The sequence below is a fragment of the Melozone crissalis genome, unplaced genomic scaffold, assembly GCF_028551555.1.
Source record: "Melozone crissalis strain CALT ecotype California unplaced genomic scaffold, PUWL_Pcris_2 ptg000027l_1, whole genome shotgun sequence".
Taxonomy (NCBI): domain Eukaryota; kingdom Metazoa; phylum Chordata; class Aves; order Passeriformes; family Passerellidae; genus Melozone; species Melozone crissalis.
In genome coordinates, this window is record NW_026535805.1 from 26,017,514 (window position 1) to 26,041,028 (window position 23,515).

The window sequence follows — 23,515 nt, forward strand, 5'->3', positions numbered from 1 at the left end:
AGGAGTCCAAAAGGCCAAATTTACATGAAGCACCAGATTTTTTTTTTTTTTTTTTTTTTTTTTTACTAAAAGCAGTCGTGGGAGCATATTGGCAAATTTATTTTCTTAATTTTACGTTAGAAACAAAAATATCACACCAGCTTAATTGTTGCAGATGAAACAGAAGCTATTTTAATTATGGAGCTCAATAGTGACAATTTCCTTTAAAAAGTAATACTAAATATTAATTTAAAAAGTAATTATTTTCTAGTCTAGATCCAGTACATGTCTAAAGTTTCTTTTAGAAGATTTTCCCATGTATCAAGCTAATTACAGCACAACACAAAAACATGATAGGACAAATCCTTCTTTTTAAATAAAATTTAAAAAAAAGTAGGCCCTGAAATCTAGAGGTGTGACTTATCAACTTTTCTTCCAGACCACAGCTTTGTTTATCTTTCCAGAGATGCTTTGAATACCACATCAGGTGTGCCTCCTCAAGAACAGCAAGAGGAGGAAAAAAAATTGCAAACAAGCACAAATAGCATAAACAGCACTAATTTAAGTGTCTCTAATCATACCATCATAATCATAAATCCACCCTTTTGAATATTGCTTTTGCCAGATTCTAAGGCTTTTTCCAACTCTTCTCTACAACTTCCCTCCAACTATCTGCAGACCATCAGCCAAGCCTGCAAAGCTAGACAACAGAGGAAAAAAATCTCTGCAAAGCAGTGATTGTTTTTTACAAAGTATATCATTACTGATGTTAGGGAGGGGGAATAATCAATCATTTTTCTTCCAAGAAGAAGAAATTGAGATTTCAAATTACTGTGAATTCCAGTGGTTTTCTATCTCCTCCTAGGCAACCTTTCACCCACCCCTCCTTAAAGATAATTAATCAACAAATATACTCATTATGGAACTCTAAGCAATGTCTCCATTAGAGTTATCTGTCTTAGATTAACATTCCTAGTCAGGGCAGGGGATTTCTGTGTGAAGCAATTGATTTTAGAATCATAACTGTTAGCAAAGCACAGTTTTTTAAACAACCTGTCCACCTGCACAAAGGAATTGTTACTTTTTTTTCTCAGAATATTGGAATCATTTCTAATCTTCCCTTTCCAGGAAAAGGAATTTTACACAGAGTTTACACATGACAATGCATTACTGTGCATCAGCTGGGAAACAGCTCAGATACCCTCAGTCTGCTGGCAAACATGAGGTGAAACAGGCTAGCATAAGCCTGGAGAAAGAAATTCAAGTTTAGGCATTTTATCTCATGCCTCCAATTGACTAAAAGTGTACAGACATGCAGGGCCAGTGAGCTCAATTGTTAGTAGTGCAGGACAACCCCTTATACTTCTGAGCATTGATATGTGCAAGGGGTTGCTGGGCTTTTTGGCATTCTTTCCTTTATTAACAATTCTGAGTGACTAAAAAGCCATGAGATCAATTGTGATCCTTTCACTATGCTGACTTTAAAATCCGAAAGTTTATGTAGTCCAAATTTTAATATTTTTATTACTACTTTAAAAAGTAACTTAAACATGGGGTCAGGGCATTTTTAAAGAAAAAAATCACATTTTAAAATATTACAGTTGCTAATACTGGCACAGTTTTGTTTCTCTTGGGTCCTATTACCCAACAGAAAGTAAAGCAAAACTCAGACTGCTGCAGTCATTAACTTCACACATCTAATGTAGATTGCTCACCATAACTAGATAAAAAAATCAAAACAGTGGCAGAGAGTTCATTAAAAACACCTGAGGATCTGATCATTGAGTCCCCAGTACAGCGTAACATGCCTTTAGCTGAGTGCATAACTGAATGTTTTGGCTCCTGAGGAACTGCAACCTTTGGATGAAATCCTCTGTGTGAGTATTGCACTGCTTAGCTGGGAGTCAGATTTTTGAGCTGGATTTAGGAAACTGTCTGACTAGCCCTGAGCAAGTCACTCAAGTCTAACTGTTATTCCTCTCAAAAAGGGCTTATAAAAATTCACTTCATAAATTTATATGGTGTCAGCGACAGCCTGAAGCCCTAGCTTCACTGAAATCAATGACAATGCTTTTCCTGACTTATGTAGGCTCAGAATTTCATGTTTAAGAAAAAAAATTCAGAAACCAGGACATTCTGAAATTACTGCCTGGCTTGGCTACAAATTTGCTAATGTGACCTTGAGGAGCAGTCTCCCTAAAAGAGAAAGAAGAAATGACAATTGTTCTCTAATTTACAAGACTATAAATATCTGGAAAACATCAGAGCCTTTAGATGGAAGACACTGTCCAAATATGAAAGACACTATTTGGGACTACTTACTGATTTTTAGTTTAAAATAGTTCCTTTATACAAGTTGCTACTAGCTTAACGTTCCACTGTGAGCTCTGAGATGAAAGGCAATTAACTGTCATTTTACTGTTATTCATAAATACCAAACTAGAATTTGCCATGGCAGAGAGAAAGTCAAAGGTATCATAAAAGGAATTGTAAAAACAGATTATATAAGTCACAGACCCAAACACTGTCAAGTTCATGCCCACATAAGACCATGCAAACTGAAGTCTGAGGGCCTTTTTCTTTTACTAGCTGCATTGAGGAGGTGGCTTCAACATTCCACAGCCAACAGTCAGAGGTCTGGTTGCCCAATTCAGAAAAGTGAAACCAGACATGAGGTTTTATGGCAGCAATGAATCTGGAATAAACACTTCATACTATTAAAATCTGGTGGTGTGTCTAAAATCCTAACAGCTGTGTCCTCTTCCAAATGAAATATGGTTGAAGATAGAAGATGAACTTTTTCAGTGACTGAGTCTTTAAATAGTCCCCTAGGACACTACTCAGTGTCAGCAGAAAAGAGCTGAGTTGCGTCCATCAACATAAAACACATCTTCTCCCACATGAGCAATACCAGGAAAAGCAGTATAGCAAAAAACAACAAAATTGTCTCAGGAACAAGCCTGCAGCATTTGTTTATTGAGCAGTTAATCAAGACGCTAGAAACTCAAATATCACAGTGTACCCGTGGGTTTTCTGAAAGGGTCCTTCTGGCCACCATCAGCAGGAGCTGCTGCTGAAGCGCGCTGGCTGCTTGGTCCCCAGAAGATGGCTCTTGGCTCTCTGAAGTGGTAGTACTGGAGGAGCTGAACTGTATTTCACTGTGCGCAGAGGACAGGAAAGAAAGACATTGTTTTAAGCAGCAATATTTTCTTAACAATTCTGAGATACCACAGGACAAAGTCTGTAATTACACTACTCGTTGTCTCACAGGATTTGGGAATCTTCCACTTTCATATCTGAAATCTAGTACAGATCCACAAAGCAGTCAACACCCAAATTCAGATACACTTGATTTACTACATCCACCACAGAGAACAGATACTTCTGTATCACAGCTTTTCTCATTTTGAGATGAACACCCTCAAGGAATCACACTTCAGAAATGCCTTTTTCTGTCCATTGACAATTTAAGTTTAGAGATGCACATCTACAGAGCAAAACTGCAAAGTAAATACTGCACAGATCCCAAAATAGCTTCCAATGAGCTCACTTAGGTACCAAGCTAGTCTGGTTTCACCTGCACTGAATTCACTGAGTACTGATTTACCCTGCTGAGAATTCAGGCTATGAGAATTTCCTTCTGCCCTACCAGGATAATAATACATGAGCTAATTCACATAAGGCTAATTCAGGATATCCACCATGTACTGAGTGTAAACTCACCCTGCGAGGGCCCTGAGCAAGGGGCAGAAATGTGAGGAAAAACAATATTTATTGTTTTTCCTCACATTTCCTGTTTTGTGTTGTAGTACAGCACCTAAACACTTGTGAAAATCTGCACTTATAGCAGCAGTGCCTGTTGGGTTGCAGAAATCGCGTTACCATGAAATGACTGACTGGGTTACAGAGACAATTTTATTGAAATGAAATAATTGTTAGTTGGGAAAAAGATCTATTTTGAATACATCTTTCTAATTCTCTTCCAAATGGGATTTGCACATCAAGCACTCTGGTCCAAGCTCATTGCCCCACTGCCCCTGGATACCTGCCTTGGGCTCTTACTACTTTTGTATCTACATGAGGTGAAAGCACCTAAGTGCTCATGCAAGGCAGTCAATATCTGTTGTTCTCATTTCGCTTAAAGACAAGCAGGAGGAAAATAGAGCAATCTGCCTACAGTCAGCCAGGAAGCCTTTGGCAGTCCAAAGATTAAAACCCTCCTCTTGCATACCCTACATTTGCCCCAAAGGCACCTTATTAATTTTAGTTAACTCAACTTTCCTTGCCTTTCGTTGCCAGTTCCCAAAGGCTCCTACATGACCCTTGTTAAAGCATTAAAATTGTGATTGTCCTGCACATGACTGGCTGTTAACTTCAGCTGCAGTGGTTAGCCTTGTTCTGGAACACAGCTCAGTGTCTGGATTACTTAAAAGAAGGGCGGAAGTGTCACACCAACAGGTTGAAATGCACACACTCTTTCCTTCCCTCCAGGATCTGATAGCTCTGCCTGGACCAACAGGAACACGATCAGCCTTGGGATGTCAGCAGAGGAGACATCCTGCCTCTGGTTTCTCAGCCAGGTAGTTTATGTTTTCAAAGCCTTGATTGCTATCAGGCTTGAATTCCAGACCTGATATTCACCATGTGCCACTCCAGCAGAACTCTCAGCTGAGCAGAAATGAGAGCACCCATGCTCCTGACCCTCATGGCCTCCTCTGCACACCACACTCCTCCTGCTACAGACAGCAGCATGATCCACTCCCCAGAGTCAGGAAAGCTGTCATGTTCCCTTTGGACAGCACTAGCAATGAGAACATGTCCACCACAACCCCCTTGATATCCCAGCCACAAGGCAGCCCTCTGTAAGAATCATCTCCTTTGTCAGCAGTTATTAACAAAACAGTACAGAAGGGATGGCACTCATCCAAGATCCTGGATCACAACAGAAGATTTAAGCAGGAGGAAAATGGAGGAAGCCTTGAGGAATGTCTCCCAGGAGTAAGATTCCCACAGATAGGGACTACAGAGCAACCTTGCCCAGTCAGAAGGAAGGCAAGGGATTGTTTGTTTGTTTCCTCAGGATGAGCTGTCCCATTCCTTATCATCATGGGTGCAACCCTGAGTCTCCCTGTTCACAGCAGGAAGAAGGCAAATTTAGCCCAGGCTAGGCAGGAACACTAGCCTGGGAATTCCTGCCCACAAGGTGACTCAACAAAAGAGCAGGGGAATAAAACAGTGGTTGCTCATTCCTTCCTAAATGAAGAGTCAATCTTCACTAAATTGTTGCATCTTTAGCTGTCATTTTACAAAAGCCAAAAGTATGTTGAGATTGGACCACATCTTTAATCCCACATTCACCAAAAATGGAAATGGCAAAAGGACAGATGGATGGAACAGAATACCAGAGGAGTCTATCAGCTCTCAGAAATCAAAAATCTTTTATTAATAATCTTTCTTCCAAGCATAAACCTAGAAGACCAAATCGTCTTCCACCAGACTTGAAGCTAACCAAAAAGCCAAGAGTGCCCATAGTCTGTTTTGGATTCGCATCTAAAATCCATAGCTCCGTCTCTCAGCAAGTGGCAGAGGAGACCACAAGCAGCCAGGACACTGACTGTGGGGAACAGTCAGAAACTTTATAAGCCCGAAAAAGCAATTAAGGCAGAGAAGTTGGGAAGGCAGAGCTAGTAAAGCAATAGTTCCAAAATCAGAATCTATCATCTGGCAGTCATCAGCCTCATTTCTCTGTATCTTCTTATTCTCTCCTCATCTTCCATTTCCTTCAGCTCCTGTCTGCTGATTTTGTCTTCCTTATCCCTATTTTCCACACAACCTCCTTCTGACATTCACTTACTACCCCCAAAGATGAATTGCTTGCACAGCTACTTAGAAACTGTACATCTCATCTGATGACATTGCTATCACACTGACAGCAAACACCAGTAAGGAATGCAATGATGGTGTTTGTGTTTTTGTAAGCCTATAAACTAGATTCTATAAATTTATTACCATATATAAATAGGAGCAAACACTCTCTAATCATAAAATCATTATAACGGAGCTCATCGCAGTATAACACGGAATCTTGCTAAATAGAAAATCTGTTCATTTGCAGAATTAAATTATCAAGATCTATCACAGTAAACTGCACTGCTAATGTAAGCAAAGGTATAATTGAACTAAATTTTGAGTAATAAATTATTAACTAAAAATATCTTTGATAAACGTATAACCTATGCAGATCAAATTCAAAAGCAACATAGCACCCTCTACTGATAATTGGGTATAAAACCAGGATTTTTTTTCTGGCTCATAATCCCATTTTGTAAGAACACTCAGTAAGCACAAGATAGTGGAGCAATCATATTTAACACATAGAATGTTTCAGTACAACCACACAGTGCTGGAAAAATCTTATTTCTCCCCCTCTGTTTAGCCTGTTGCCTTAGACGACCAACAACTTGGCCTGAACCATTCAAACATAATCCAGCCTAAGTCATCCCCTTTGTTAGGATTAGCTTGCCTTGGGTCTGACCCCTCCATGAGTTCATTATACAGGCAGACCACAAAGAATTCCTTGTTAACAAAGCTGTTTTGCAGGTCTTGGTTAAATTTCATTTTAACCTGCATGTTGGAGAAAAGACAGGTCTGCACATGCTAAAAACCAGAAAGATCTCACTGGACTGCCTAAGACAGCTGTCTGGGTCACTACAGAGTTACAGTGTATAATAAATATCATAGTGATCATAACTAATACAGCTGAAAACTGTGTGTTACACTCCCTAAAATACTGCCCTTAGGTGATGGTTAGCAGCTATGGCTGGGAAGAGCCAGAAGGACGCTCAGAGTTGGAAATGTCTCCTCCTGCACATCCAACAAGCAGCTGCTTCTGGAGTACTGGTCTGAGGGGCACCCAAAAGCACTGAACTGAGACCTGAGGGATGTGCTTGTACAAAACCCAGCCAGTGCTGACAACACAGCAGGAACTCAGCACACCCATACCCTTGTGCTCTCTCTAAACAGTCAGTTTGTGGCTCAACTACAGCTGTCTGAACTGATGCTGCTCATTAGGTCTCCACTAGAGAGCTGCCAGCACCAATCTGACCAGAGTACTGCACAATTCAAGACTGACACTAAAAGCCACTAAAGTTGTGGATGTTGCTTCTTCTAAGAAAATGATGGCTCACAGTTCCCAAATAACAGCACTCACACTAAAAAGCAACTCGGAGCATGTAAGAAGGCTGAAATATGTCAGTGATAGCTGCATTAGCAGTGGATAATTATGTGACAAATCCAATCACAAGAAAAAGAAAAAACTCAGAGAAAGCACACTTCACATATTTTTTTTGTAAGACTTAGCAGCTTCATAAAATGTAGAATTATTTCAGAATGTGCATATTAACTTTCTTCAGTGCTTACATCTAATGACAGCTCAAGCTAAAGATTAAATTTCTCTTAAATGTTGTTCATATTTTGCTAGTTGTACAAATGTGTATTTAAACACATTTTACTACAGGATTTGGGGGTAATTTTTGGCATTTGTTTTAACTAGCAAAAATAACACCTTTAATAACAAAAAGGCAGAGTATCTGAGTTTACAGAATGTGAAAGCTAGATGTAGTGATATATTGACACAACAGGCAGAAAATATATCAGATCACTTTTGCAGTGTTGCAATAGACTGCAAAACAAGCAGTGGTACATATTAAGTCAACTACTGCAGATGGACAGAAAGGCCTTGTAAAGCACGTTCCCAATGACACTGTTGACAGTATGAAGGCAGGAAGTGATGAATGCCTTCTTACTCAAATGTTAAGAATGGGGTCCATTCAGTATACTCTTATTTTCCAGTATTCATTTTTTTATGAATGTTAATAAGCATGTAAAATGATAATTTGAAAGCTTATTACATTTCAAAGCAAAGATAAATGTACTAAAAACTTTAAAAACAAACAGTATGTGTTAGCTAATAAACTAGAGGATGCATTTTGAGAAGATGCAGCCTTATTGGCATTAGTGCATTAATAGTTTCCACAGTTGTGTTATCTCAAATACTTTAAAACATTCCTTTTTGCTCTCGTTATGGGAGGGCAGGGTATGGGAGAGAAACCAGTCCCAACACATGAAGCACTCCATAAACTCCTAGTACTGAGCAGGATTTTGCTGCCATCATGTGGCAGCACGGTCCCCTCTCACCTCTGAGTCTCATTCTGTTGAAAACACTCGTGTCCCTGCCCAGAGTTCAGTGAAAGCGGGTCTAAAAACTCTACACAAATAAAGGAAAGGATTTTAACTGGCCAAGCTTAACAAAAGGGTTTCCTGCTGCCCCTTACAAGCCATCAGGAAAATGCTACTGAGTTTGTAAAGAGTACCTTTCAGAAAAATCCATGGCTTCTTTACAACACAAACATTACCATTTTCAGTGCACACCCCCTGCTCATTTCTGTGTTCAAGCAGCTCTATGCCCAGGGGAGCAGCTCATCTGAAACCACTGAATCCCAAAGAGGACTCTGTAATATTCGTCACATCCATTTCAAAACATGCTCAGCTGCAGAACAGCACAACCTGACAAGCAGCATTAAGAAATCTTTAAGATTCAGCAGCTTATTACAAGAGCAGTGGGGGATTGTTTTATTTGGGTCACCTTGCTGAGAAATACAAAGGTGCTTTAATGACACACTTTTTGGTCACATTCTAAAACATTTTGAAACACCAAAAAAACCCAAAAAACTACTCTATCCTATGAGAAATAATCTCAAAGGTTTAGGGAATTTTCCAGCAGTGAATATATTAAATATTAGTGGATTTATGAAGGAGACATGTAGTACCACTAAGGCATTCAGACAGACTTTCATATAGTATAAAACACTCAAACAGCTTATTCTGGGGTGAGAACATAAAATAAGTTAGCTCACTGATCTGACATTCTCTTTTGCCCAGGGCCAGAAACACCAGCACTCTGCATCTGTACTGACAGGTACCTTAAATTATTTTTTTAGTACTTGTTAACCACTAGTTTGCTGCAAATACTTTTTTAAACTTTTGGCCCCAATGATATCAAAAATACAATTATTCTCAAAACAAGCAAAAAAAAAATCTAAGCAATTGTTTTAAATGGAGGTGTCTATCTGTATTGCAAAACATTTTAGCTATAATACAGCTTTTTAGAAGCCTGGTTTCGGTGTCAGAGCCTCATCTGAAAAAGGTGAAGAGTTCAGAGGATCAACTGCTCAGAAAATGTCCGGAAAGTGCAATGTGAACACATGATTGTACTGGTATGGTTAAGCCATGTGTAGTAATGAAACACACATGAATATAATTTTATCTGACAAAAAGTGGTATTTTAATACTCTTACAGGTAAATTAAAAGATACATGACCAAGAAAGTAGGATAAGGCTCAAACTGGAATAGTTTTTTTGAAGGTATAGAGCAAGTTGGATTTTATATATCATCTATTCCAAATGAAAGCTGAAGTGTCACACAGCAAGGACAATTTCCACCTAAGATAAAGGTGCTCTTTGCTAAGAACTGGGTACAAACTTTCTGTTTGTACTAGTTTTAGTTGGAGTAGAGTTACTTTTCCATAGTAGCTGGTATGGAGCTATGTTTCGGATTTGTGTTGGAAACGGTATTGATAACACAGGTGTGTTTTAGCTATTTCTGAGCAGCCCTTGCACAGAGCCCCAAAGGCTTTTTCTGCTCCTGACAGCTCCCCATCAGTGGGGAGGCTGGGGGTGCAGACGCAGCTGAGAGGAGACAAAGCCAGGACAGCTGACCCCAACTGACCAGAGGGACATTCCGTACAAGGTGGCACTCAGCATCTAAATTTAGGTGAAGAAGGAGGAAAGGAGGATGTTTGGAGTGATGGCTTTGTCTCCCTGTTGTCATTATATTGCAAGGGTTCCATATTGCTAAAGTCTCATTCCTCCTTGATGTTTCTTGTAGGCAGCTCCTCTAGGCACTGACTCCAGTTCCCCCTCAACCAACCAATCCACTCTTTTATAGCACTCTTCTAATTGGCTACAGGTGTGGCCTGTAAAAATCAGGCCTGCTCCTAATCTTTAATAATTAAGCCAGCTTTAGGGGATAAGATTACGTTCTCTACCACGTTTATTTACTTATATTCTATCCCCCTACATCTCCTCATGTCACCAAGACTCAGGGCAAGCAGGTGTCCTGTTCAGCCACCTCCAGGAAAGCCAGGCTCCACCACATGTTTTGGTGACTCACTTCAGAATAGATTCAAATGGTCTTTTTGTATTAATTTCTAGAATAATCTATGAGCTGGGAATAGAGTTTATACTTTTGTCAAAGCCTGTCACAAAGCAATTTATGGCTAGAGGTTAACTTGGCAGAGCAATGGGAGCATCAAATTTAGATGCAATCAGCTCAGCAGGGAACCCATTCCACTGGGACTGCTGACAAGAGGTGTTGCTGTCAAGCCAACAAATAAGTGGGGTCAGGGTAATTACACTGACAATAACTGGGGACTTGATTAGTCCTGCCAATGTTTAAATAATTTACCAAACTCAGTGACAAGAATCGCCCACCAAAGTGGGGATTATGATGGAAAAGGAATTACCTACTTTTGGTGATAATTACAACATAAAAACCTCCTCAAGATTTAACTTGGCTACATCTTCAAATATGCACTGTTAGACAAGTGAGAGACAATTTGGCAAGAACCAAGCACAAAAACAATCTGAAAAAATTCTAATTTTCAGTAACCTTTAACGGAATTAAGGGATAATTTTGGGAATTATTAATAAGAAAGTATTTATACTACATTTAAGTGTGGAAGGATAGAATGTAAGAAAACAAAGATAGTGCAGAAGGTGGTCTCACACCTGAGGAGTTGCAGCTGCGCTAATCACCAAAGATTAGGAGCAAGCCTGCCCTTAATAGGCCACAGCTGTGTCCAATAAGAAGACAAGTGCTACAAAAGAGTGGGTTAGCTGGGTGAGGGGAGAGTTGGAGTGTGTTGGCTGTACGATGAAGAAGAAGGAATCAGTGCTGTGAGGAGCTACACATGAGAAATCACCAAGAAGGTGTGGGAGCTTTGCAATAAGATGACAACATTTAAGAAGCTCAGTAAATTTCCCAGGACAAGGACTGCAGATACAGGTAATATCAGGAACAACTACTACAATCGAAAAAGCCAACAATTAAGCTAAAGAACCAAAACCACACAAAGACAAAAAGTAGAAACTGATGGAATATAAAGTAATATTGATAAACTGCAGAATACTTCAAAGATCATCTCACAGCACTGCAGAACCAGAAAGATGTAACAAGACCACGTCTATTCCCTTTAACAGTATTGCCTGAAATGTCAAGGAGTGTCTGAAGGAAGAAATCACAGACTCCTTCAGATTTGGACATCTGCTTTCTCTGGCACATTGCAATCCATTGTTGTCTGTCTGCCCCTTCCTTGTTGGAGAGTTTTGTTCAGACATGGCTTGAAGGAAAAAGGGCCATGATCATATACAGCTGGTTAAGCAGTAAAAAGCAGCTGTAAGCAGTAAGTTCTCAACTTTCTGATTACAAGAAAAACAAAAGCACTGCGTCCTACATCAAATAATGAGAAAAACACGGTGAAAAACATGGAGTCCTTGAATAACAGTCAACAGCAGTATATAAAAAACAAGTATTAGCCTCAACAAGAAAGCCACAGGTATTAGCAACAAAGGAGGGGTTGGCATATAATCTGTAACCAATGATGAGCTCGGTTTTTGCAATATATATGAGCTTAATTAACACTACTCTAAAAGTATGTAAGCTGGATCAATAAATCTGAGACCGATGATCATCAATAGGATGTGCAAGTCTCCCTTCACTTTCCTCACTTCCTAAGCAAATGAAAAGCAGGAAGCACACAAAAACAAAGAAGAAAAATAAAACCATAACACATCCTTATGTCTGTGACAGTGAATTTTTGTGAGAAAAATAATTTCAGGTGTTATGACAAGAAGATAAAATGCGCCATAGTGATACTACTTTAATTTCAGTTCCTAATAATCTGATGTGAAATGCTTAAGCCTACAAATGGAGAAGACAATATTAAGACTCAATAGACAGAAAGAGAAAGTTAGAATTTGAATTGAAGATCATAAAACATTAATTAGTTTGCCTCAAGACTTTCTTTAAGAACTCTTCTTGAGTAATATTTAAGCATCTTCTTCAGTTTTGCATAACATTGTTAAAAAAATAGTTACCTATAGCCAATTCATAAGGCAATTACTTTACTCTTGACAAACCAGCCACAGTTTACACCTTCTCCAGTCAAAATTCCTTCCCCTTTCACAGCTGCAGCACCCCAGAAGCATCACAGCTCCTAGACACCAGCAAGTCTGCTGCCTCTCCCAACAACACCCACAAAGCAAGAGGCCTCTTGTCATCCTCTGTCCCGAGTCAATTCTCCTCATAAAGAAGCACAGCACAGTCCATTCAAATCCACGTGGTTATTCCACTTGCTCAACTCAGTTTGACATTTTCCCTTTAAGAGCTGCTTAGTCTTAACAGTATAAAGCAAGCATGATTGGTGATAAGTGTTTTAAGAGCTCATACACATGTACTGCAAACCTTTGTATTGCTCTCCCTGCTTATTCTAAATTCTGAAATCTGGGCTCCATGAGACCAAAAACCCACCCTCTCCCATGAAAGGAGGATGACACCTCTTTTGGCTCGGCATTCATTTTCTCCTACATCTCTTGACTCATGAAATCTAATTTGGATGTCTTTTTACTGAATTCACACAACAGGCCTAAAGCTATTGGTTGTTTATGCACCATTTCAATCACTCCTGAAGCTGTACTGTCAATATAATTGTCTTCTCCTTAGTTAACTTTTTCATGGGCTGGTAGATAAGTCATGTTCACTCAGAGGTGCTTTTCCATGTATCTTTTCTAATATCCTTCCATAACAGCAGCATCTCCTGTTGGTATGGATTACTCTTATGATGAAATCTCCACCAGAGAGGGCACTGGGAACTCAAGGGAAGAGTTTTTGTCAAGGACCCTCTCCAGACAGACACACAGAAGAGATTAAGTGAAACACTCATTGATTACACCTTGTGCTTCATTTTATCCTATTTGCCTTTTTCATCACTAATAACCTTTCCTTCACTGATCATTTGGTTTATCTTTAGCAATAAAGAAAGTAACCTGACACAACTGATGAGCAAGCCTGCAGGTGGGGACAGGGGAAGATGCATCATTTCTGCATTGTCCCTCAAAGCAGGTTTGCTCTTCAATCTTCTATGTGCTGTAAGTGCTCCATATTGTCTAAATACAAAACTACTTGATGTTGAACACATGAAGAAAAAACAAAAACCCCTTTCTTCCTGTGCTACCCTTCAAGCTACTCACAGATGGTAGAAACTGCCCACTGAACAAACAGCTCTCACTAATCTCTCTGGCCTAGACATTACAAACTGCCCCTGCAAAAACCAGCTCAAGCATACTGCAAACTTCCTTGTCCCCTTTCCTCATTTTTCATAGTAACTACTGCTTTGAACTTTCCTTCATGCTGCTCTCTTCTTGGAAAAGGTCATGTTCTGGCTTCCCACTGACTCCCACAAAGAAAGTCCTGGGAAGCCACTCCTCTTTTCTGATCTGTTCCATTCCCTGAACTATCACTTTACTCTGAAACTTCCAGCAAAGGTGCTCATCTTAAGAAATTACATGCATGTAAATGCCTGTAAAGAATATCTGAACTTGCTTTTGTTAACATGGTTGAGTGGACTCCTTAAAAACAAACCTCATCCCTTAAGGCCTGCAAACCAAGACAGAGGTGTCACATAAGCATCTGGCAAAGGCAGATTCAGCATGACTTCTTACGTGAGAAGGAAGATGGTCCTTCCTTTGATTAAAAAAAAGTCAAGGGACAGAAAACTATTTCTGAATTTAGGACAGATTCAAATTCATAGTTAGAGGAAGGGGGAGCAGAAGAGTGCTCTCTGCAAGGTGAAACAAACAGAGTTGCAAGAAATAAAGAGAACCCAAGTAAAATGTTTGATTTTTAAGGTCAAAACTGAACTCCACCAGGATGGGGGAAAGGGGCTATTTTGCTAAAGACAGACAGAACATTTCTACTAGTCAACTTTTTCTTATTTTTTTACTCTTTGCCCACTGACAAATGAAAGCATTATTCTCATCTCATACTAGCATTCTATCTAAAATGCTAATGCTGCTTTTAACATGGTCCCAAGTTTTTCAAAAGCCTCCACTAAAGCCAAACACTTGAAGAACAATATTTGCTATTTCAAAAAAGACAAAAGACCATTCTCACTCCCTCACTCAACTTCTCTAAATGCTGTAAAACAGTACAAAAACCAGAATTATTTCATTAAAATACTTATGAATAGCTACAACAATTCTTTTTACAGATATGCAAACAATAGATCACATGGAAGAGTGTGGAAGCCACAGTAATAAATATAGGATTTATATGGATCACTTCAAAAAGAACTATCAAAAAAAGATAATTGTTTGGAACAGCAAATTATCATTAGAGATTTAATGCAAGGAGAAAGGCCCTACTGCCAGAATCCACAGGTCAATGACAGATACAGACACAGCACTAAAAATCTGTAAAGAATGCAATAGGTAAATGAAGCAAACAAGACAAGGTTGATAGAATGGTTCCACTTACTTTGTTTACTATTTCATTTATAACAGCTACATTTGACTTTGGCTATTCCCAGAAAATAAATAAAGCCAAGTGCATAGTTCCAATTTTCACTTTCACTTTTTCTTTTCTATATTCTTATAAAGCTGTCAGTGCTTTAGCAGAAAGCAAAAAAAATTTCCTGCTTTGACTTCTCTAGAAAAGGTTAGCACATTTATTCACCACTACTCCCCTTCATATGCATCTTTCACAGCTACAGTTTCATAGTTTCCAGCAATGAAAACTTTCAATGTTTCTAAAAATAAGGGCTTACTTACTGAGCATTTGACATACAATCACAATTTGATAGCTGATGTCTAAAATTTCCTTCCTTCTGACAGCCAGCTTTTAAATAGCAGGATCTGATTTCCCCTTTAGAAAATACAGAGGGAAAAAAGTCAGTTCAGTGATACAATTATTTGTGTACACAAAAATTTATAAAATACACATTCTGTGTCAAGGGCATTTATAAATATATATTTTTCAGTCTATGCATTAGGCTCATTTTTGATTTCAGAAAGCAAATTAACATTTGAACAACTGAAAACCTTGGAAAATTGAACCACAGAAGTCACAGTGAATATTTAAAGGGCATGTAAATTAAACACAAAGCACATTGATTCATGTAAGTTCACCATAAAATGTGAAATCAGATTTCCCTCTTTCCATTCACAAAGGTGAGGTCAGGAGATACAAAGCAGCAAAAAGTTCTGCTAGAAGTGCAGCCACAGCTCCTCCCTGTTTGCAGAGGAGCACAAAGCCAAGGGTGGGTGCTGCCTGACCCAGAGGCTGCATCACCTGCCCCACTGGCAGCTGCTGCTCTTCTGGCCACAGCAGAGCGAGGAGGAACAGGAAAAAACCAAAGTATCTCCAGGGTCACAGACCCACCACCATGAGCACTCACTCCACGCTGGTTTTGAAGGTAACTTTAAAGGAAACAGGGCTTTTGGGACAGCTGTCTTTCAGAGGTATGAGCCAGTACCTCACAGGGCACTAAACAGGGCTCAAACCCATCCTACAGTTTCAGATTCCAAGAACAGCTTCAGAGCAGTGGCATCCCCACTATATGCATGGGGCAAGACTAGGTCACTCATTAATTTTCTTTAAAGGAGTAGCAGATCACAACTCCAAATACAAGCAGCACCACCACACCAAGAGGTCAGTCTGAGCCAGCTGAAGAACAAAACTGTAAAAAGGAGTCATATTTTGCCCAGCCAGGCCAGTGCAAAACTTCTAGTCAGGCAGAAAATGCCAGAGGGTCTTCTGATGGGACAGAAGTTGTCTTCTGGCCTAGCCAGCATCTTTTGAGGATGATGTTTGGAAGATAAACTTCAGGCTCTGTGTAAGGCTCAGGTTTCTGATGGTCACTGGTGGATTTGGAAAACTCTATTTATTGCTCATCCAACTTTAAATACCAACCCCCTTTTTTTCCACGCACAGAGAAAAACATGCAACTGGTAACAGACAAAAAAAAATATCCTTCCAGGATATCTGAAGTGTTCAGAAATTTCCTCATGCATTGCAATTATCCCAACTAGATAAACTCACCATTTTCATCTATGAACACGTGCATGGCATCCACGGAGAGCTCATCTTGCACAGACGCCTCAGGTCCACTTATTACTTGCAAGACAGAACTGTCTTGCTGAGAAGTTACCCGGTAGATTATCTGCCTTTGCCTGCTGCCCTGGTAACTTGACACAAAAATGTTTCAAAACTACTATGAGGAACTTTTTTCTTGTTCTCAATAAAACAAAAAGAAAGAGAGGTTAATTAAAAGTTTATGTCATTTCTACTCAGTGAAACAAAACAGCTTACATCATATCTTTGAAGTACAAAATTGTAAAGTAAACTGGCCTTACAGTGCTGCAAATTTGGCAGACTCTGGTAGCACCGGACTAGTACTAGCACGATCTTGGCTTTGTACATCTGATCTTTCCTGTTTAGGAAGTTGCTCACAGTGCTTTTCTGTTCCCACCATTTCTTCTTTTCTCTCCGTCATCTGGCTATCTGGAAAACAGGGCAGTGAAGTGGAGCCACTCTCCACAGATGGCTTTCAAGAGTTTCGTTCATTAACTACTGAACAAGAGCATCTAAAAATGGAAATCGAAAACACTGCAGTATTTGCTAGTTTTATGGAAAGCACTACCATTACTTAAAACAATACAACCACAAATCTGGATGAGAAGGTACTCTGACCCTTATGCTTGGGCTGTTTCAAGAACACACTGTGTGAAGTAGAGGACAAACAAGAGAGAATTTCTGCTTTGCTTCTCCTATTGTTTCAGAGGGAAGCAATCTGTTCCTAATCTAGAATGGTAAGAGGCTGCTTCCCTGGGGGCTGTAATTGTTTCCCAAACTGTGTATGCTGGCAGTGGAAAAGCAGAAGCACTGGCCCATTCCCCTTTTACAGAAGGGAAAGCAGCACCTTCAAAGGAAACAGAGCTCTTGGACAGGAAAGCAGATAGCTGCCTAATCGCTCTTCCTCACTGGCCACACACCTGGTGCAGGACAAAGGGCAAACTGGCAAAACAATTTCAGAGCAGATTATCCTATGCTTGGAAAATACAGAACTATAGGTTTAAAAATACACATGAAGTATTTGTCCAATTTCTACTACTTTGAGTACCAATTATATTTATATTGCCTCTCTACACTATTTATATTGCTTCTCTACATATGCATGTCATTTTTTCATATATGTATATGTGTACAACATATTCATGGTGAATAGTGAAACATTTTTCAACTGTGCTTTGTTTATAAAACCTGTTAGGGTTCTGAAGTGCAACTAAGACAGTGATTTCATCACCACCCTGTGCAGTTGTGCAATTAAATGCTTTAAATGGAAAAAAGGGGTGCTTGTTGGAGATGCTTCAGTAAATCCTGCAGCCTCCTGCACCAAGCAAAGTGTACTGAAACTTACTTACCCAGACTTTTGCTGCTGTTTAAACACCTCAGATCAAGGAAAAAAACCACAGAAATTTAGCCCCACTGAAAATTCCATATCTTAACCCATATTTCTCATATGTATAATTAGCCATAATTTCTCATATGTATAATAAACCATATTTCTCTCAGTATAATTACCATCCTATCCTGTAAGAATCACCAGTCAAGAAACAGTGGTGTCATATCTAAGTTGGTCTAAGGATTAAAAAGAAAGAAGGCTTATAAAAAGATGTTTCACCTTTCATAAGGTCAGCTGATAAAACTGAAAAAAGTAAACAAGCTTTTGCATATGCAGACCTTTCAGATCATCTGTCTTGTTTTCCTCACACTGTATCAGCTGATCTACCAATACATTATTTCTATAAACAGACCTACCTTCATGAGCTAAAACATCTCTATAGCTGTTTCAATTCATAGGACAAAGCCACCTCACACCTTAAAGCCTGTGCTATAAAAACTATAAATACAATGAAAGAAGCACAAATTTGGTATAGAAAATACTTTGTTGTGCATGGAGGCAAAATTCAATAAGTCTTCCAGGTCTACTTTATTCTATCTTGGGAAAAAAAGAAAAAAAGCAGTTAGGGGAAGAGATAATGATTTTTTCCTCTCCTAGTTAAAGATTTAAACTCCAGTTTCTGCTTAAACTGTGTCATTACTGAAGCACCCCCTTAATGATGTAACCATACCTGTGGGCAGTGATGGAGCCACAGATACCTAATCAAAATGACCTTCCTAAAGGCTTGGGCTGTCCAAGCTGTAAGAATAATTGATAGAGATCAGAAACTGTGGTTTAAATAACCTAATTGGTCCCAGAGTGCCCCAAACCAGCTTTAGGGCTGGAACAATTAAAAAGATTTTTTAAAATCTGATTATCTAGTGGTTTCAGAATATGCTTCTCTCTTTTCCATTCCAAACCACAAGCCTTGCAGACTTCTTTTTCCTGCTGTGGTAAAGAGTCATAATAACAAAAACCTAAACATACTGCTTCTTACAGGCTTTATATGCCAATCAGACAATCCATGGTGATGAGGACTTCCAGCACTGGAAGAGTGGGCCATGATGGCTTTGTGACTGTTTTCAAGATAATTACTCCTCTTCTTCCAGGTGACTTACACCTTCAGTATTTAAATGAAGATGGAGGTGTCTAGACTAGGAGTGCCCTGCCAGCATACGCAATCAGCTCTACGTCACCAAACGCTCCCTGCACAGAAATCGTGCTGGCAAAGCTCAACCACCAGGAAAAACCTTTCCTAAGTGCAAGAGCAGACTAAAGAGGACAACATGGCAGTGTACTTGCACTTTTCCCTGTGCCATTTACCCTTATCCACTGCTCCACACATCTCCAGCTCATGCACAGCTGGGCTCACAGTAGTATCAAGATCAGACCTAGGCTCTGCAATAACCACATAATTTATCTGGAAATTATATGCCACATGACTCAGACATGTGAGGTGTAGCTATCAGGACTTATGGCCAAATCAGTCTTCTGGCAAGGTGATTCAGAAGAGTCCTGCATAAACAGCCAAGTTTTGGTCTGTACACCATTTTCATATTTTGACAGAACACAAGACACAAGCTTAAGTTACTGTGGAAAAGTACTTATGAAAAGGAACAATTCTTACAGGTCTCATACATAAGATACTTTCAGTAAACATTTTTTCTGCACTAACAACTTTTATCAGCCTATCAACAATACTTACAAGTATGCCATCCCAGTGCTGACAAATGAACTCCTAATCTAAAAAGAGTTACAGTACCATACTTTTGCCATGTAAGTTTTTCACTGGTAGAACAGATTTTAAGTATCCCAGATCATCTTTATAGACAAACCCCTGTTCTACTCTAGGAGGAGGCTGTGAACAATTTCACAGCTGAAACAAAACAGCCTTTGTACAAATGTTAATACAGTGAGTCCAGAGAGGGCCATCGAGGTGATCAGAGGGATGGAACCTCTCTCCTGCAAGGAAAGGGTGGGAGAGTTGGCTGAGATTTCAGCCTAGAGAAAGCTCCAGGCAGACCTAATTGCAGCCTTTCAGGACCTGAAGAGAGACCACAAGAAATCTGAAGAGGAACTTTTTACAAGAGTGGGTAATGATAGAACAAGGAGGAATGTCTTTCAACTGGAAGAGGGCTGGTTTAGACTGGATATTTGAAAGGAATTCTTCACTGTGAGGGTGGTGAGGAACTGGTACAGCTTGCCCTGAGAAGCTACAGACTCCTCATTCCTGGAAGTGTTCAAGGCCAAGTTGGATGGGGCTCTGAGCAACCTGGTTTAGTGAAAGGCATCCCTGCCCAAGGAGAAGGGTAGGGGGTGTTGGAACTAGATGATATTTATTAAAGTCCCTTCCAACCTAAACCATTCTTTAATTCTGTGATACAGTAATCACAACAACCAACTATCAGTGTATCTCAACCTTAAAGTTGCCTTAGTATTAGGTAATTAGAATTAAATTTTATTACTCTGTAACTTTCCTCCAAAACATTTTTACTATTTGTAGCCCCTTACTGGAGTCTTCCAAACCTTCTTCCTCATCTTTTACTTACATATCCCTATCCCAACCTTCATAGCTCACTCCTGTAAAACAAAATGCCACTGCTGTCATAATTTCAAACACCATCTGGTTTGAAACTTGGGCAAGCAGAATTAAGCTAATTAAGCCTGTCTCTCTTCTGTTCATTAATTGCTTTGCTACAGAATCCACTTCCTTCAACAACATTATGCTCTGAAAGAGAAATTTTCACTTTCAAATACATTTGCTGCCTGTTCAGCCACAAATAAATTATTTCAAATCGTTCTATGCTTTTGTTAGTACCAGCATGAAACCAAAGTTCTACAAGCTGTGAACTCTGCCATTCATATATGTGGATTATAAATCCTAAGAACATCCTTAATCCTTTCTTCACCAACTACTTCAGCAGAAACATCTAGCTTACGCACTTTCTTCTCAACTCAAATTTGCCTATTATGCCATAAATACATTAAAAGAAAAAACTGCCATTTAAGCTGATCATCCACCAAACAACGGGAGTGCCCAGGGAATACCACACCATCCAATAATTTCTACAAGAGTCCAGCATGGACACTGAAGCAGCACATGGCATTAGCCATTAATGAGGATTGCCACATTAATCCTGAAGCAACAGGAAAAACTAGCAATAGGCATTGTACCTGCTACAGGAAGTGACTTGCTTGAAACAATCTCCTGTGTCAGCAGCAGAGCTAGGAATTAGTAGCCTAATCACAACACCTACCAATTACATCAGAACACAGACCTCTGAAATAACTTTTCTCTTTTTTTTTCAGATGTCAGACTGGCATCGTACATACTACTACTTCTTCAACTTAAAGACTGAAATTTCAAAATTTTAACCTGCCAAGCCTTACACATTGAGCATCAGATTCAGAGCTCTGCATACCAGTTCCTCCACATCCAAAGATATGCATCAGAAGCCATGTGGCCCCTCTCTGGAACAAGAGTCAGGGGTGATACACAGCTACCCCAATAGATGAGCTAGCACCAGGCAGGGCTTTATTTCCTAGGTGCCACCCACCTGCCAGCAAAATCACCTGCTGTCACTTCCCACCTCAACTGTCAACTGCACCAGTGACTCAATGCACAAGATCCCTATTCCTCCTAACTACATGGCATGTGACAGTCCTCATTCCTACATGCAAAGAGGAAAAAAAAAAAAAAGTCTAAAAATACCCAGGAGTATAGTTTAGTTTTTTATAGGAGAAGGGTAATTGCTTGGGATCCAGAACAACTCACTCGAGGTTGTGGTTTGTGCACTGCCCAGAATGATGAGTACCTTTTCTAAAATGAGCCTGCAAAACATCTAAATTCGGGCCATGCAGCCCTGGTTTAGTTTCTCCTGTGCCAGTCCCCACCACTCCCACAGCAGACTTTGCTCCCTGGGTGATAATACTGCCTGTCCTAGATTACAAGCCAGCTGTGCCAAAGGGGACCTGCAGGAGGTTTTGCCCTAAGTCTGATGCACAACTGCTCTTACTTGGTTCAGGACACATCAGAGGGACCCAAAGCAGCCAATAAACCCAGGTTTTCTTACACCTCTCAAAGACTGAAAAAATTTTGCAGTTGCCCTACAACACACTTTCATCATGTGGGTGGTATAACTGTGATTCAAAACTGAAAGGACTCTGGTCTGAAAGTCAGTTTTAGCAACAGTGTCAGTGGTATTTTCTCACAATCTAGAAGAGGTGGAGTGGCTATAGAACAGCTCTTAGAGCTTTTATATCCTGTATTTTAACAGGTTAAATCTGGCACCCTTAGAAGTGTAAAGAAAGGCTTTCATTTTCTCATACTGCACTTTACCAAGCTGTCTACTGACAAAGGCTTATGTGGTCAGGATGGTAACTCTTCTATTTCCACAGAACACCCAAGTTCTGTGAGGGACCACCCATAACAAAGACCCATCCATGACATTCACTCACTTGCCAGACAGTTCTGATGAGCACATTTCCCCACCTTCCACAAATTATGCAAAATATCAGCTTTCTTTCGCACAGCTCTGAATATCCAGCTTTCCAGGAATTTGCCAAGTTTTTCACATTGCCTAATAAAAATCTTTCTGGGGTGCATTTCATGCTCATTTGGACCAGACATCTATTGCTAACTTTTGCCAATTAGACAGTGTGCAAGGTTAAAAGAACAAAAACCAAACAGAACCAACCTCCTCCCTCAAAACAACTGGTGCATGGCTTGATTCTGTATTCCTACACACACACACTTCTCTTAATAACCCCTCTAATGTGGGAATAATGTTTATTCAGATCTGTTCCAAGATACTATACTATTAAAGCATATTTGCAATTGCAAGGCTGTAAACAAATTAAAGGCTTTCTCATTCCTAAAATTCAGTCTTGCAAAGGGGAAGCTCCCAGTAATGACAGTAATTTATTTTAACAAACAGCACGTTCTGACTAGGCTGGAAAACAAAGCCTACTTGCTCTTAAATATAACTGCCTTTGAACTACCTCTCCCAAGCTCATGGAGTTCAGATTGAATCTCCTTTTTCCCACAGCACCAGTTCAAGGTGCAGAATCCACAGCTGCCATCCCTGCTCATGCAGGGCACCCCCTTTGCCAGTCCCTGTTCTGTTTCTGGATGACACTTGCAGAGCCCACACTGCAAACAGACACTTAATTACACAGGTATGCAGCTCAACTTCACTATCTCACAGACTCCAGCAAATAGAAATAGGAAGATTTAGAATAGATACTAGGAAAAAATTTTTTACTAGGGTAAAAAATTTACTGTGAGGGTGGTGAGGCACCAAAACAGGTTGCCCAGACCAGCTGTGGATGTCCCATTCCTAGGAATGTCCAAGGCCAGGTTGGATGGGGCTTAGAGCATCCTGGCCTAGTGGAAGGTGTCGCTGTCCATGGCAAGGGTTTGGAACTAGATGATGTGTAAGGTCTCTTCCAAAAAAACCATTCTGTGATTCTTTGAGATTCAGTTCAAGTTGCTAAACAAGAGCTTGGTATGAGGGAAGAGCAGAATTCTTCTGTTCCCTCATTATCTTGTATAGGAATCTTGTTCACCAGATCTAAAGCACAACAACTACACACAGATTAATAAGTTTTGGGGTTGGGGTTTGGGTTTTGTTTTTACTGTGGAATCTGAGTCTGACTTATCCTGATCATCCATTACTTTCTTTCACGCAGCAACCTTGCCTGTTCATATTATCTGAGGGTACTTGTCTGAAAGGCCTTTTTAGGCAGTTTCTCTTTTTGAATTTTCATTTAAATTGACCTCTAAAATTCTCTTTACAAGTCACATCAGTCAGAAGTACAATTATTGGGTAAATACTCCTTGTTACGGCTGAGGATCAGAGAAAAAAATATCCCAATCTGCTTGCTGCACCCCTCATGTTGCTGTGTGCATTGTGCAG

At 39.8% G+C, this 23,515-nt stretch overlaps 1 protein-coding gene across 1 annotated transcript in view; it reads right to left on the reverse strand.

Annotated features, from left to right (window-relative positions):
- PCNX2 (pecanex 2) overlaps positions 1-23,515 on the reverse strand; it is a 154,765-nt gene that overhangs the window by 115,888 nt on the left and 15,362 nt on the right. Inside the window, exons 6-9 of the mRNA XM_054280537.1 lie at positions 16,510-16,657; positions 16,196-16,341; positions 14,926-15,019; positions 3,002-3,137 (exon numbers count right to left, since the gene is read on the reverse strand). Coding sequence (XP_054136512.1) covers positions 3,002-3,137; positions 14,926-15,019; positions 16,196-16,341; positions 16,510-16,657 — 524 coding nt within the window. The remainder of the gene's footprint in view (positions 1-3,001; positions 3,138-14,925; positions 15,020-16,195; positions 16,342-16,509; positions 16,658-23,515) is intronic.